The sequence below is a fragment of the Polyodon spathula genome, chromosome 9 (genome assembly GCF_017654505.1).
Source record: "Polyodon spathula isolate WHYD16114869_AA chromosome 9, ASM1765450v1, whole genome shotgun sequence".
Lineage (NCBI taxonomy): Eukaryota > Metazoa > Chordata > Actinopteri > Acipenseriformes > Polyodontidae > Polyodon > Polyodon spathula.
Window position 1 is genome coordinate 19,895,101 of NC_054542.1, and position 16,610 is coordinate 19,911,710.

The 16,610-nt window shown below is 39.7% G+C and overlaps 1 protein-coding gene across 6 annotated transcripts in view; it reads right to left on the reverse strand.

Annotated features, from left to right (window-relative positions):
* LOC121320480 (60S ribosomal protein L31) overlaps nucleotides 1–16,610 on the reverse strand; it is a 174,510-nt gene that overhangs the window by 25,086 nt on the left and 132,814 nt on the right. For 5 of the 6 annotated variants that reach the window (XM_041258838.1, XM_041258836.1, XM_041258839.1 and 2 more), the window contains 8 exons: nucleotides 11,300–11,418; nucleotides 11,073–11,155; nucleotides 10,235–10,341; nucleotides 7,904–8,051; nucleotides 7,199–7,283; nucleotides 4,362–4,506; nucleotides 3,522–3,631; nucleotides 127–219 (listed from right to left, as the gene is read on the reverse strand). In XM_041258838.1, coding sequence (XP_041114772.1) covers nucleotides 127–219; nucleotides 3,522–3,631; nucleotides 4,362–4,506; nucleotides 7,199–7,283; nucleotides 7,904–8,051; nucleotides 10,235–10,341; nucleotides 11,073–11,155; nucleotides 11,300–11,418 — 890 coding nt within the window. The remainder of the gene's footprint in view (nucleotides 1–126; nucleotides 220–3,521; nucleotides 3,632–4,361; nucleotides 4,507–7,198; nucleotides 7,284–7,903; nucleotides 8,052–10,234; nucleotides 10,342–11,072; nucleotides 11,156–11,299; nucleotides 11,419–16,610) is intronic. The other variant, XM_041258837.1, reaches the window with a different exon arrangement.

The following is a 16,610-nucleotide window of genomic DNA, read 5'->3' on the forward strand; positions in this document are numbered from 1 at the left end:
ACTGTGGCTGAAATAGTCAAATTGATATGATCTCGACCTGCTTTCGATTTCAAATCATCTCAGTCCCAGTGTGCAATGGAAACATGGTAAAAGGCAACAATGCAAATATGACAGTAGAACTCTAACCTGTGCAATCTGTACAGGCTGGCATGCCATTGTGTGCTGCTGAATTAACTGCTGAGGCAGCAAATTTAATGATGATTGTGTTGCCATGGAGACCTGTAAAATAAAAGAGGACATTATGTGTTACAATGCTGATATCTGATATGCAGTAGTTGTTAAATATAGTTTTCTCCTCAGACTTTGCATATTTTATGATTAAACAAATTGCAGTTGTTCATTTTAGTTTAACACAGATCTGTGTTGTCAATGAAGATTGTATTTCTTCCACAAGAGGAGGCTAATGACAACTCTTAAAGATGAAATGCCTTGCCAGCAAACCTCCAAAATATATATGTTTTTCACTTCAAGCAAATAGAACTTTAAAAAACAGCTTTCTGTCTTCAGATACACGTCTGGTTAATTCAGGTCCCATTTCCTTTATTTAATTACAATCTATTGTGGCAACTTAGTCTAGTTTTTAAGAGGGCTTTATTTTAAATGCACATATTCTTCATTTATATACAGAATCTAATCGTAATCAAGCTAACTGGGAATTGTTTCCCAAATCCTCTCTATATTCTACATGTAAACCAGTTTCAAGCAGGAATTGATAGGTGCTACAGATTTCAATATGATAAGGCAAAACCTAATTCTAGAAAAGTCTAGAAAATGCTAGATTGTAGGTGAACATTCTAGTATAAAAGGGTTAGGCATAGGATGATTGCTGTCATTACCAATAAGTCAAGAAGGGAAAAAGTAAAGAGCTATCTGAAGACATTAGGCAGCAAATTATTTATTGTCATAAAGCTGTAGAAGAATACATGAAGATTTCCAAGCATTTGAGTATCCCAATTCCAACTATTGTTTCTATTATCAAGAAGTACATACTATGTGGCAAAGTGCCTGCCCCTGTGTATATTTTGTGTTGTATGTTGTGTGTTAATGTTGATGTATAGTCATTGGTACACGGGATATAAATGGGTCTGTGTAACAACGGTGTTTAAAAGGCATATTTGTATTTAGGCATGAGGATTGCACAGCACTTCACATGCAAGTAAAAAGTAATATGTGAGCACGGGGACTTGCACTTTATTAATTCACGTGCAGTTGTACCGTGACTCCAATTGAATGATTGATTAGCAATCGAGTCTCGGTACAGATGCATAAAAGCTGCATGTTTTCACTCATTCGGGGTTGTGTGTTCAGTGAGTGGAGAACAGGATTGGAGACGGAGGTAATTGTAATAATAATAATAGTAATAATAGTTAAAATAGAAGCTCACTGTGTTTTGTCTGTATAGTCCGTTTTGTTTGTCTTTTTGTTTTGGCGAAAGTGCCGTGTCCTATGTTTTTTTATTTGTTACAACCTTTTTATTTAATGTTCTGTTAAATGCTGAGCAAAACCAATTGCTCAGCTCCACCTCTCTGTTGTTTATTTCTACATGCCGCTCCGCATCGCCTGGGGTCACTGGAACTGCTTCGCCAGTGGTCGCAGTCAGCTCTGCTTGTCCGCAGGGGTCAGTGTGGCAGGAGCCCCACCAGAGGGAGCTGCCAGCTATGAAAAAGGGGGGAGAGGCCAGGAGAACACCTTTCCCCACAGCAATTTCGCTGCAGGAGTTCTGGGGGCTGGAGTCCCCCAAAAGGGAGCTGCCGGCTATGAAAGGGGGAGAGGTCAAAAAACCATCTTCCCCCACAGCAATTTCGCTGCCGGAGATCTTGAGGGAGGTCTGGAGACCATCAACCGCAGCAGCTTTTCCGCTGTCTGCTGACAGCATGGCGAGTAGCAGCCTGGCTACTGGCAACATTGCCGTCCATCAACCCCTTAAAGTCCTTGTTCTTGGCCCAGGACTTTGAGCGAGACTTTTGGGATTTTAAGGGGGCAGGTGGCCATTGAGGCCATGTGTGCTTTGCACAAGGGGGGGTATATGTGGCAAAGTTCCCAACCCTGTGTATTTTTTGTTGTATGTTCTGTGTTAATGTTGGTGTATAGTCATTGGTACACAGGATATAAACAGGTCTGTGTAACACAAGTGTTTAAAATGTATATAGGATTGCACAGCACTTCATGTGAAAGTGAAAAGTAATAAGTGAGCACAGGGAATTGCACTTTATTAATTCACACGGAGTTGTACCAAGACTCCAATTGAATGATTGATTAGCAATCGAGTCTCGGTGCATGTTTTCACTCACTCAGGGTTGTGTGTTCGGTGAGTGGAGAATGAGACTGGAGACGGAGGTAATTGTAATAATAATAATAATAATAATAATAGTAATAACAGTTAAAATAGAAGTTCACCATGTTTTGTCTGTATAGTCCGTTTTGTTCGTCTTATTGTTTTGGCGAAAGTGCCATGTCCTGTGTTTTTTTGTTTGTTACAATCTTTTTATTTACTGTTCTGTTCACTCATTAAATGCTGAGTGAAACCAATCGCTCAGCTCCACCCAACTCCACCTCCCTGTTGTTTATTTCCTGGTTCCTGTTTCTGGGCTCCAGCCGTCTTTGTGACATACTATCACAATGCTCCCTCAGTCTGGAAGAAAGAAGGTTCTTTCACCAAGAACAAGTAGAACAATTGTGAGGAAGGTTTATAACAATCCCAGAGTGATGAAACAAAAATTGAGCTATTTGGTCACACTGATAGTTGTTACATTTGGAGAAAGTCTGGCAAGGCGCACAAAGAAAAGAACAGCATACCTACTGTCAAACATGGAGGTGGTAATATCCTTCTATGGGGCTGTTTTTCCTCTAATAGCACAGGGAATTTAGTTCCAAAACATGGTAAAATGGATTCCATAGCATACCAAAAGATATTGGCTAATCATCTGAACCCTCCGCTACCAGTTTAAAGCGCAACTGGACGTTCCAACACAATCCAAAGCACACATCAATATTTACTTCAGAATGATTAAAGAAGAATAAAATCAAGGTTCTGGAATGGCCTAGTCAAAGTCCCGATCTAAATCGGATTGAGAATCTTTGGTATGAGTTGAAGGCTGTGCACAAGAGAAGTTCTCGGAATTTGAATGAACTGGAACAATTTTGCGTTGAAGAATGGTCAAAAATCACAGAAGAATCATGCCAAAAGCTCATTGACAAATATCCTAATAATTTAAAAGAGGTTATTATTGCTAAAGGAACCTCAGCTAGCTATGAATTTCATTTTCCTTGTGAGGTTATAAATACTTTTGAATTAGCATTTTTGGAGCTTTGCAAAAAATTGCTAAAATAAATACTTGTAGACATTTATTTCTTGTAACTTTTTTTCCTCATCCACAAAAGCAAAACGTTTGTAACAAAAGATTTTTCCTATAATTATTTGTTTTTGAGAAATTTCTAGAAATTATAAATTTCCATTGGGGTATGTAAACTTCTGACTAAAGCTATATATCTTTGTACCATTGAGTTGATTAGATTCTCACCTGGCTTGAGGCAGTTTGCAGTCTCTGCTGGGGAAGGTCCAGCTGCACCGCTGTAGCAGTTAGCAAGGCAGGTGTGCTGGACTCTGCAATGAGCCTTGATGGGGTGGCTGCTTGAGGAAAAAGACAAAGGTTGTGTTAGGATCATACTGTACATCTCCCCTGCCAAGGATATTAACACATTCCAGGTGTATCATGAAAACATAGGTCACAGACTTTAAAATTGTTTATTCAAAACCTGAGAGCAGATTCTTGAGGTATAACCTTAAATACCCAGCAGACAAAACACTAAGTTAATGAATATTAAACTACTCTACAAAGCTGCATTGCATTTTTAAGGTTTTGTAGTTGAAACCACTCTGTATCTCCTCCCCCACACTGCAGGCAGTGAACAGAGTGGTAGGTGAGTTGAGTAGCTGTGGAGCAGGGCAGATGTGTGAGAGTTAGGTGGAGGCAACTGTATTCAGAAACTCATAAAAGAACCAGGAAAGGTCTATGAGTAACCTATGAACCTGCTTAGAGTTATGTACTGTGTTATCAAAGAATCCTGGAGAGTTCACAATAACATCAAAGATTTGCTGTAACATCTGAGTATCTGTCTGGATTTCATGGCCTTCACCTACAAGCAAACAACCCTTACAACTGATAAATGTATGTGAATTGACTCCTTTTAACAATTGTCCATGCAACATTTTATTCAAACAAATGGTTCACAAAATAGAATGACTTTTCACAGTTTGTGATTTTGACTTTTTCTTCCCAGTGACTGAATGCAGCACTAATCCTTCCTGCTGTTCTTGAGTTCCTGACTACTTCTAGATGAGAAAACATCACTGCAGTTACATGTAGAATCAGAAAGAGCTGTCTGGGAGGACTTGTGGGAGATCCGTGAAGACACAGAAGACGTTCTGCTTCTACTCAGCAATGAAGTGGCAACAGCCAGGGTGTTACTCAGTTGCTGCTGGGAGTCCAAACTGGAATCCTGCCGCTGCCAAGGAGGAAAACAGAAAGCATTAGGTTATACATCACCCTGGTTCCCTGAAACACAAATGTTATCCATGACTGATCGACATATACCTCTGTGTAGCCCGATTTACCCGAGTATGTATGTCAAAGCTGCTCGAAATAACTCCCTCTGCATCAGGTACAGAATCAGTGGCACTGGAACAATTTTTAGAGTGGGGGTGCTGAAAGCCATTGAACAAAACTAACCCCTGTATATGATGGAAGCAATGCAATGCCAAGGGGGTGCTGCCGAACCCCCAAAACCCCTAGTTCCAGCACCCTTGCACTGAATCCTCAGCCCCTAAGGGAATAAAGTGCCATGAGCAGAAGGGATCAGTGCCAATTGTGTTGGAGTGAAAGCAGCGACCTTGAGAGGTAATAGATAACATTTCTATTTCAGGGAACCAGGGTTATGAAATTATCACCTAACATTCCCTTTCAAGTACGAAATGTTATCCAAGCTATCGCAAGTGCAAGACTTGCAGTACTGGCAAATGTGCTAAAAATGGTAGACCAGGAGGCTTCCTTAACACTCTGGTCCCACAGCCCTGGTTTTGAGGACCCATGACATGTAGTTCACAGGACATGTGCATGCTGTAAAGGGCAGACTGATTAGCTATCACTCACATTTTAACAATAATAATAAAATTAATCTTTATTTTATATAGTGCAGTAAATGCAGCACATCTCAAAGCACTTTACAATCTAAACTTATACTAACAATCAAATAATCACATAGACTATACATATTAAAAATAGCACACATACTAAATTCATAAAAGCAGACAGCTGATATGCAAATTTAAAAAGATGCGTTTTCAAGTGTCTTTTAATATCTATTTATAGATATCTATCTATCTATCTATCTATATATTGTAAACAATCCTTTCACGTTCGTTGCCCCTTTCAAAGTAGACCCAGGACACAGAAATGGAATTGATTTAAGTGCTGACGCGCACTTTTAATAAACACCAATCAAATAAATTAAACAAAACAAACAAACAAACACCTAGCTCCTTCTTGGAGCACTAATTATACAGTCTGGAACCTAACTCAACCAGGACAGCTAAGCTGTTTACCTGTAACCCAAACACAACTCACAAGGTTTAACACAGCACTTTACCTTGACTGCTTGGAAGCAGACCACACCTTCTGCCTCCCTACGCACAGCAGCCTGGAACAGACTGGCTGCCTCTCTTAAATACCCTGCACCTGGCTCTAATTTACAACTACCATCAGGTGCAGGGGATTACTAAACAATTAAACAATTACACAATTAAACCCCATAACACCCAAATGTGCATTCTCACAAGGTTTTTAGCAGGGAAGGATTTTAACCCCCTCCCTGGTACCTTACAATATATATATATATATATATATATATATATATATATATATATATATATATATATATATATATATATATTTTTTTTTTTTTTAAAATTTAATTGTTTGTGGAAGGCCATTCCATAATGTGGGTGCATAACAGCAAAATGTAGAAAATATCACATAATCCTGGGGGGACTGACTTTATTCCCTCAGGGGCAAGGACTACGGTAAATCAGGCTACTCAGAGGTATATCCTAATCGGTAATGGATAACATTTTGTACTTGAAAGTGAAATTCTGTTATATTAGTACCTTATAGAAAGTGTATTTTTTATAGGTGTTTAATTATTTTTCTATTACCACATTTCTATCTGCACAATGAAACCAGTCAAACTCAATCTCATCTCGTAACAATATCAAACTGGGACGACCACTGGGGTAAAATCGAACTCTCCAACCGGCTGTTACACAAGCTCAAAGATCACTCTTTTGAAAATGTATCATTTCCAAATCCTTTCACCTATCTCCAATATTTCCATGATAGTAAAATTGATAGCTTTTTGTTCAGCCTTTCAGGTTCAGTGCCTCTACCATCCTCTGCATTAGACAGCTCATTAGGTAACCTCCAGCCTGCCATCCACACTGGGGCTGACAAAGATCATATATTGATACTGAACAGGGCTGATTAAAAACAAACAAACAAAAAACTTCCAACTCTGCTCCAGTGGAAGATGGAAAAGTGGAATAAGTCATTTCAATTGTTCATATCTTTTTTATGTAGTGTTCATATAAGTGCATCTATACATGCTTTATGAATAAGAAAAATGTATAATAAAAATTGTTATTAATTACAGAGAGCAAGCTGTAAATATCATAAAATGAAGAATAAAAATAAGAATGTGTATGAACGTGTATCATAAATGGCTGTATTAGTACAGTTAAACCTGTATCCTATAGTTTGAAATTGACTTCTGTGAGCAGTTTGGGTAGGGAAGATGACTGTGAATAGAAAGGTAAAGTGCAACCATGCTTAGAAAATTATATTATACAGATATGCACTAGGTCAATTGAACATACAACTTTATTTAAAAACAGCCACTTCTATTCTAAATATCAGACACAAGCATTCACTGATTCAAGAAGATAGCTGGTATGTTTGACTACTGCAGTTTCATTCAGATTTAATAATTGCGTCTTTAAAGATATGGATTAAAGAAGGTATGAAAAGACTCCTTTTTATTGCAGGGTCAAAGACGTATTCATTACAGTTTCAACTTGTTTTTTAATTCCCACAATCACAGGGTGAGAATGAGGAGCCTGGACCATTTTTCATTAGTCTGCTCATACCTTGAGTACAGGTGAGACAACAAGTTCAATGGGGCTGTCATCCAAACAGAGTTCTTGCCTTCTTTCTGTTCGAACACCATTGCCACTAGGGAAAAAAAATATCTGATGAGTAATTACTTTTCTTATGTGAAAACAATAAGAGGAAGAACATAATTAAAAAGGTTGCTAAAATATTAACACATTTTTTGTCCCCAAATCAATACTGTATGCCCTTGCCAAAGGGCCTTTAAAGATAATCCAGAAAACACTACAATGATAATGAAACGCTCTTGTGTCAAGTAGCAAATTAACAAATACAGTACAATTAAATGAGACAATTTCTGCGTTTGATGAATCAATACATACTGAGTATCCATTGCAGTGCCATGGTCCCATATCACTATGGTGTGCTACAGTAGTAAATCAGAAGGACTGTCCAATATTTAATTTCCAATCCATTGTGTTGCCATGGCTGGTAATTCTGTGTTCTGCTAGGGTTCGATAATGGTATCTCAAAGTACATAGTAGAAAAGTATACCTGTATGGAAACACTGCCAAAAACTTGAAATGATACTGGCCCTATCTAAACTGTTCAATATATATGGTATGCATACCTATTATCATAGTTTGTAGGTTATATGCTGTACTCTGATGTCTTACAGTACAACCCTGTAAGTAAATGGAAAGCCACTAGTAGCAATGCTCAGCTGTAAAAGGTCCCAGTACCTCACAACAGCATGAGTGCACACAATGAACTCGGGCTTAGAGTTCCACTGGTGGTAGGTGATATAGTAATGAGTCTGCAGCCAGATCCACTGCTGTCCTTTGGTAAGAAACCTGTAGCAGCAAGATCTTCCCTTTCCAAACTGCATCACTGGTGAAACAAACAAACATGTCTCAACAGAACAGCAACATCAGTAGCACCTCTATAATGTACAATTGCCACAATCTTGGTGTTAAGTTTTTTAATACTGTACTTATGGCAATATGTAATATTGACTGCAATTTTTTTCAAAATATTCCCAGTAGTAAATATTCCCCCGCTCCTCCAATTGTCTCAGAGCCCATTGCATGATATTCCCTGCTCACAGACCCAGGTGTTGACCCCTTGTAGCCATTGCCCATCGCCACAAGCAAGGCGGGTTAAGCGTTCTAGGCAGACGAGGGACATAATGGACCTCAAGGCACAGATGGCCAAGGTCCTAGAGCTATTGACAATACAGCAGGCACCTGCTGCTCCAGCCGCAGCCCCTCCTCCACCTCCCCAGTACCAATTCCTGTCTCCCCAGAGGAGCTCAGGGTGAGCGGGAATTGCCAACACTGATGGTAGAGGAGGACGTGCTCTCGATAGTGGCCTCCTGGGGTGAGGGTTCTTTCCAGGGTAGCAGCTTTTCGAGGTTGCTTCTCTCTGTTATGAGAGGGATCGGAGGTTACCTTGGTGTTGTGCCACAAATTATTGTGTCTGATGGCTGCAGCCATATCAGCCATCAAACCTGCAAGCGTGGCTCAATGCATTCCACTTACATCCAAAGCGTGACTGACACGGCCGACAGTGTCTTGCTTGTGTTTGGTGGACCTCTCATCTGCGCAAAGGCATGCTAATGGGAGTAGTTGTAAATCGCCAGATGGTGTCGATGGACACCTCCAACTTGGGTTGGGCGGCAGTCTGGGAAGGCAAAGGAGTCTGCAGCACCTGGTTGGGCTGCTGGACATCCTTGCACATAAACATGCTGGAGTTGCAGGCTGTTTACCTTGCTCTTCAGTACTTTCTGCTACAAGGGGCACATGTACCATTTCTGCCTGCCATACCCCCATTGATTCTGTATCTCCAGGTGCGCATTTCTTGGCAAGCTGTTTTCTCAAGGGTGTTCGGCAATTACGCCCTCCAAGGAGAGCCGTTCTCCCTGTATGGAGCCTTGATATTGTACTGGAGACTCTCACGAAGGCCCCGTTTGAGCCCATACACTCCATAGAGTTGAAGTATCTGTCTATGAAGACAGCCTTCCTCTTGGCTATCACCTCCACAAAGCACGTCAATGAACTACAGGCACTGTCTACACCCTATATGGGTATTTGAGATGATGGCAGCAGGGTGTCACTATGTACAAACCCTGTTTCCTCCATAAGGTGATCACAGCCTTCCACACGAACCAATCTGTGAAACTGGAGTCTTTACATTCACCTCTGTTTTCTTCAAAGGAGATAGGAGATTGAACTTCCTCTGCCTGGTGTGGGCACTGAGGTGTTACGTGGATAGGACAAGAGATCTGCACCGCCCTGTCCAGCTCTTAGTCTGTCACGGTATACACACCTTAGGTCATCCCCTCTCGAAGCAGCGACTGTCGCACTGGATTGTGGACACAGTCTCAACTGTGCATGACAATGTCGGCTTCCCCCACTTGAGCGGGTAGCCGCACACCCTACCAGATGGTTGGCTACATCTTGAGCCCTCACGACTGCTCTACTATACTTTCCCATAAGTATGTTGGTGGTCATCTTTGAATTGAAAGAGAACGTTAGGTTACTTACCGTAGTCCTGGTTCCTTGTAAGAGAAGATGACCATCATTGATTTGTTTTGTTACTATACACGTTAAGAAAACCAGAACACTTTAAAAACCAAACATATGCAATTCAGAACGTTTCAGACTAACAGCTGTCACAGTGAATGGTGTGGTTTTCAGACTTGACATTTTTATTTTGATTGTCTAATAATTCAATCCACTCTGACTAACTTCACAAAATAAGAAAACAAAAAAAAATAGTTATCAATAACTGAAATGTAGCATTCATAAAGTCCCGCACCCCACTGCTCCCACTAAAATGTATGTACATCTATAATAGGGACAAATTGTCAGGGGGGCAGAGGGTCGGGGGGGCAGTTGTGGGGACGGACGGTCATGGGGAAGATTTGTCGAGGGGGCTAATTGTCAGGGCCGAATTGTAGCAGGACGAATTGTGGTGCACCTGTGTAACTCTTAGCTTCATCTAAAGTTAAATGAATATGGCTCATAATTTTCCAACAGTGTGCATTCCACTGCACCCTCCATTATACCTACAGTGTTCATGGCATCTTACTAGTTGCTCCAGGTCATCCACATGGTAATAATCATAACCAGAGGTCCCCAGGACTTCAAAAGGAAGATATCCTATTATTGGTGGAGCCCTTTAGAAAGAAGAAAAATTGCTTTGTAAAAAAAAAATATAAAGGAGACAATTAAGGCACATACAGTGTTGAAAACACTAAAAGGTTTGTTGGAAATCTTGCCATGTGCAATTCAACACTGAACCTTTTTAATCCACAATGCAGCTGCATGTGTACGTCATATTATTTTTTAATAAAAGATGCAGAATTGTGAAAGTATTTCCCCTTTGACATATTTACACACAAAACAAAGCATTCACTTGTTTGCCCACACAATGATTGAGAACCAATCAATAACAAATTCACAGTGCTATAATTAATCAGTGATTATTTGTTGTACCTATCTGTTATCTGTTTAATATAAAATTATTTCGATTTTACTTCCTGATTTTCACTTTGCTCGTTTCAATGCGTCATCTCTGCAGTGTATCCTGGGAGTGTAGTTCTCGGCAAGATTTTACCTCTGATTAAATCAGATACATTTTCCAGTAAACAATTCAGTCAGAGTGATATGTGCTGAAGGTCGGGTTAAAGAAAGGTCACATTTACATGACAATTTTTTTTTTATTAGGAATGATAATGTTTTCTATTCTGACTGTCGTGTGATTTGTGTGTTAAACTATTGCTGTCTGCTCTTGGTCCCTTTTCTGGGACACTCTTGAAACAATGCTTCAGTCTCAATGGGGTTTTCCTGGTTAAATAATGAACAAATAAAATAAAATAAAACAAAACAGTATCATATGATTTCGAACCTGTGATCAAGGAATAAAAACTTCCACTCCAGACTGTGTCTTGATGTAAACTCTTCAAAGGGCTCTTCAGCTCCACAGATTTCCTGATGGAGAAAGAAATCCCATTACTGAGGAATTGCAGATTGCAGGAGGAGGCCAGGAAAAATAAAGTGAACTAAAAGCAATGACAGAAAACAGGAGGCAGAAAGCTCAATGTGTCTCGCACTACGTTAGCACAATGAACTTGCCTTTATAAACTGAGGTGTTGCTAGTCGTACAGTAGCCACATAGAAGACTTGTTCACCAGCAGCCGATCTAAATGTCCTCTGAATAGCCCCATCAAAGCCATTGCAGGAGGAACTAGGCACTGAAATATAAAAGCAATACTAATGTAGCACTTTTGTATAAACAAACTGCCCTTCATGCACTTTTTTACGCAAATGGCATCTATGTCATATATTCTGAGTATATAAATGCTATATTTCAATGTTGCAAGTAAGTCGCAATGGGCAAGACAGCAAAGACTTTGAAAGAGAGCTGCTACCAAGTTAAGTCTGTGCAATTCTGGAGAACACACTTTGCTCAGACTTCCATTTCCAGATTCCCTAACGTTATTTGAGATGATATCATGAAGGACTGGTCATGTATACCTAAACACCTTGCAGACTGGTCACATTGAATTACCACAGTCATGGCTGCCAGTGATGACTCTAAGTCCTATTAACAATGTTATGGCAATTATTTGCTGCTTTTAATCCATTCCATTCCATTTACACACATTAAATTATCAGATTTGGTTCTGTCTAACTCTACGTGTACTTTGTTAGGTGACGCCTGTATTCTACAATTTGCAGACTTTCAGTAATAGAAATGCATATTTGGCAAGAAACCTATTGCTTTTGTTTGTTTCCAGCCTGAAAAAGGTCACACATTTATCATAATAAGTACAATTTGCTTTCAGACACACACACACACCAAACAATTTACCATCAGATATCAGGTGTCTAAATTCAGTAGGCTTGCATTATATTTTGGGAGTTTGGTTTTGAATAAATCTTCTAATGTCGATGTGTATGCTCTGGGTGCATAATACAATTAGAAGCACAGTTCCTATGTAAGTATTCACCCCAACTGGACATTTTCACAGTTTGTTGTGTTACAACCTGAAATCTTGATGATCTTGATCTGGAGAGACACCGGGATGGAGTGGAGCATCGACGTGAGGAACAAGACGCCCAGAGGGAGGCCGAACGAGCAGCATGTATGCAGGCGATGGCGGACCGGATGGTTACCCTCTGCCAGTCGATACAGACCATGGTCCTGGCCCAGGCACAACAAGCCGCTAAAGCATCAGCCCCGACGGAGGCAGGAGTTGCCCCGCCCAAGATCAGGCTACAAAAGATGACGTTGGAGGACGACCTGGAGGCATTCCCGACCATGTTCGAGCGGGTCGCCGAAGCGTCATCCTGGCCAGCTGATCACTAGGTGCTACACCTGGGTCCCTGCCTCACTGGGGAAGCCCAGGCTGCCCCCCCCCCCCATTTATTCACACATTGAAAGTGTTGAGGTTGTGTAAATCAATGGAAAAAAATCCCATTTAAATGCATCAAGATTTCAGGTTTTAACACAACAAACTGTGAAATGTCCAAAGGGGTGAATACTTTTTATAGGCACTGTACCCATTGTAAAAGTATTAAAACCCTCACATGAACTTTTGTTTTCAGGCACAGACACAAATTATGAAGTCTTAAACTGCCCATTTTTCAGGAATTGTCATTTTTCAGCACTTTACAAACTGATAGTTATTTTAAGAGTACAAGATTTCATTTTTTAAAAACATATACTGTACCGTAATAGGGATATTTACATTGTATTTAGACCAGCCTTTTCTTATATAAAAAAGAAAAAAAAAAACATGCTATTTTTACATACTAGAGACAAAAAAATTGAAATATATAATCAAAGATCTCTAAGTATCCTCAAGTTGTTAGATTTTAGCAGCATTAATGCAGAGTTACCCAGGTAACCTGATATATTTTGCCATTACTTTAGATTTTTATACTGGGCCTACCTCTAATAAAATATCTTTCCAAGCTTTTAAGCTCCCTGAGCAAGTTGTGTCAAAATGGCTGATTCTGTGGTATACAAGGATTAGCCATGGCCTAGGACACCTGCTATAAAGTAATATGAAGCACATTATTTCAGTAAGAGTGAAAGCTTGAGCTATGAAAACAGTTGCCCTATTTTGTATCATTGAAAGCCAAACAAAACAACTGCTTAGCCCCTTAGATTGAGATTAAAGTAAATGGGTTAGAAAGAGATAGGAAAATAAATGGGGTGATAAACGAAAACAACAGGAGCAGAAGAGCATGAAGGATGAAAAATGTACTGTCTCATGGCTAATCCACATCAATTTAGCCATCGATATGTGTCTCATTATAGCTCAGTCTGGATGTACGCTGACAAGCTTGTCATTAAGATTGGCTAATCTGCAATTTAACATCATTGTATTTCAGCCACATCTTTTAAAACAGATTAGAATCCCTTTGTAATGCTTGACTGAGAATAAGGAAATCTGTCAATCAGGAAACTTTAAATTGCTATGCAATTTATTTTTACAATAGACTGTGAACATTTGAAAGGATGCAAAGTTTGGTCTGTTTCTGCCACAGATAGCAAAATAGAATTAAGGGAAAAGAATGAATTAATGAAGTCTGATATTAATTTACAGATTACAGGGGGAAAAATGTGCCCTTATCAACAAGTTTGAAATAGCTGAAATTCGGCTACTAGTGCATTACCCACAAAGAAACCCTAGAACTAACACCTAAACATAGAATTACCAGCAGCGGTCCTGATACGGTATCAACCTGACACGAATATGGTACCATGATATTGCAATGGGTTATATTGTTTTGCCTATTGCTTTTTACTTTTGTGATATAGTGAAATATGACAATGTTAACACTGTCGTACTCCTTTGTAGCTGCCCTTGTGTTATCTTGAAGCCAACGTTATAAAATAATAATAATAATAATAATAATAATAATAATAATAATAATAATAATAATAATAATAATAATAATTTAGCCCAATCAATCTACTCTCATTGATGGCCTGAATTTTTTGGGTGGCGAGAAACAGTTCACTAAAAAACAGTTTCAAGTAATTTCAAAAAGTACTGTATAAATCAAGAATATTGGAAATGTATTATTAGAATTGTTTTGGTTTAGAAATTAAGGATAGTCTGAAAGGTGATGCTGTCTGTGTCTCACAGAATCCGATCTATGAGACACAGACAACTACCAAAATTGAGGCCAAAATAAACAGACAAACAAAATGGACTAACACTTAAACAAACAGTGGACTAACAGACAAACAAACACGGTGAGTTAAAACAGTTGTTTACTTTCTTTTACTTTGCTTTGTTTTGTTTTACTCTCCTTCTGCACATCTATACTTCACTCACCAAACACACAACCCCGAGTAAGTAAAATCTGCGTCTATATATACTGTTGTTAAATTATTCACTTGAATCCCAGCATGTGTTCACATACTACTAAATACTTTAAATGCACATGAAGTGTAATCCCTGTGCCTAAATACAACTATATATTTTAAATCACTCGTGCTGCACAGACCCATTTATATCCCATACACCAATACCTATACACCAACATTAACACACCACACACAACATATAACACACAAATACACACAGGGGTGGGGCACATTGCCACACTGCTCCATTTAAAGTATATGCATTCAGCGGTGCGTTACGTTTTGAAAGATGACTTAAAACAAAGAATGGCAGAACTGGTGATAAGGCACGCTCTTTTAAACACTTCTAGTCATCCTTATGGTTCAATAATGATCCTATCACCATGACAACACTCTTCCTCTGCACTGTCTCCATAACAAAGTGTTTTTCCATTACAGCACTGCGCTTAAATTAATAGAAATGTAGCAACTACTCTAGACACACACCTAGATGATCATTCGACACCCAATGACATGCCAAGTATATATGGAGTGGCTGTATAAACCCCAGGAGAAAAACTACTTGAGTTTTGAAATGCACCACTGCATGGGATGATTGAATCATTTAGCATCTTTATTTGCATGAAAGGAAAAGGCTTTCTTTCTTTATTTAAAGATAATTGAGCAGTCTATACTGTATTTACTGAAATGCAAGTTGTTTATAGGGATGGTCCCATCTGAAATTTTGGGAAACTTAGGACTATTAAAAGAATTAGCCAGGTTGTGTGGGATTTCGGTTTGGGGGAGTCAGGCAAGATTCATTGATCTGTATTGATGTGTACTGTACTGATCTGTATTGATTTGATCTGTACCCTGGATGTATTTTGTTAACTTCATCATGATTTAAGACATTGAAAAAGACTATGAGGCAAAACTTTTGTCAATTAGTTCTTGTTTCTTTTAGTATTACAGTATGAGCTGGGATACATCTCATTCAGTGGTACCCTAAAGATGATTCATTTACTAACAATGCTACAAGACTGGGTGCAGCATTTGTTCTTTATTTTACTCTCAGCAAATTCCTGAGTGGTGACTGCCAAGACTGGTACAATATTCAATGTAGTGTTGTCCTTGGCAGTCATTAGCCATTAAAATATGTTGAATATTTTTAAAGAGGAGACAATGTTCTGTTCAGGGATAATAAAATATATTTAGTAAGCATGTAGTGAACTTATCCAGCAATAAACCCCGTGCCCTGCTTTACTGCTAGCCAAGAAAAAAGGAGAACATTTTGTGGTTTTACTGAGATGTACTGCTCATTAAATATGTTGTGTATTGCATACATTGTCATAAATGCAGCTATTTGCTTATCCAGTACACAATTTTTAATTTAGTAGTTGCCAATTATTTAATTATTTTCTCCCAATTTAGAATGTCCAATTATTTTTAGGCTCAGCTCACCGCTACCACCCCTGTGCTAACTAGGAAGGGGTGAAGATGAACACACACTGTCCTCCGAGGCGTGTGCCCTCAGTTGTCCGCTTCTTTACACATTGCAGGCTCAACATGCAGCTACCTCAGAGCTACAGCATCAGAGGACAATGCAGCTCTGGCCCGCAGGCACCAGGCCAGACCACAGGTGTTGCTGGTGCGGCATGAGTCGAGGACACCCTGACTGACCTATGCCCTCACACACCCCTCCCCTGCCCGCAACACCCTAGAGCCCAAAGAGGGCTTTGCTCGGTTTGTGCAAATGTTTGACTACCTGTCCATGTAACAGCATTGCAAAGCTCATCCAAGAAGGCTCCATGAAAGAGAACCCACAAAGTCGTTTGGCCCCTGGTAGAATGGGCCGTAACGTCCCCCGGCAAGTGTATAGGCATCACACGTTACTGCCACAGACCCTGCCCAGTGGAAAAAGCAGTCTTTGGTCGGGCTTCAGGAGGCAGGGCGACTTGCCAGTAGCCATTTCGCAGGTCTAGGAACGTGAACCAGGCTGATCCAGCCACCAGGTCCAGGGACTCGTCAATGCGGGGAAGGGGGTAAGAGTCCTTCCTAGTCACCCCGTTCAGTTGCCGG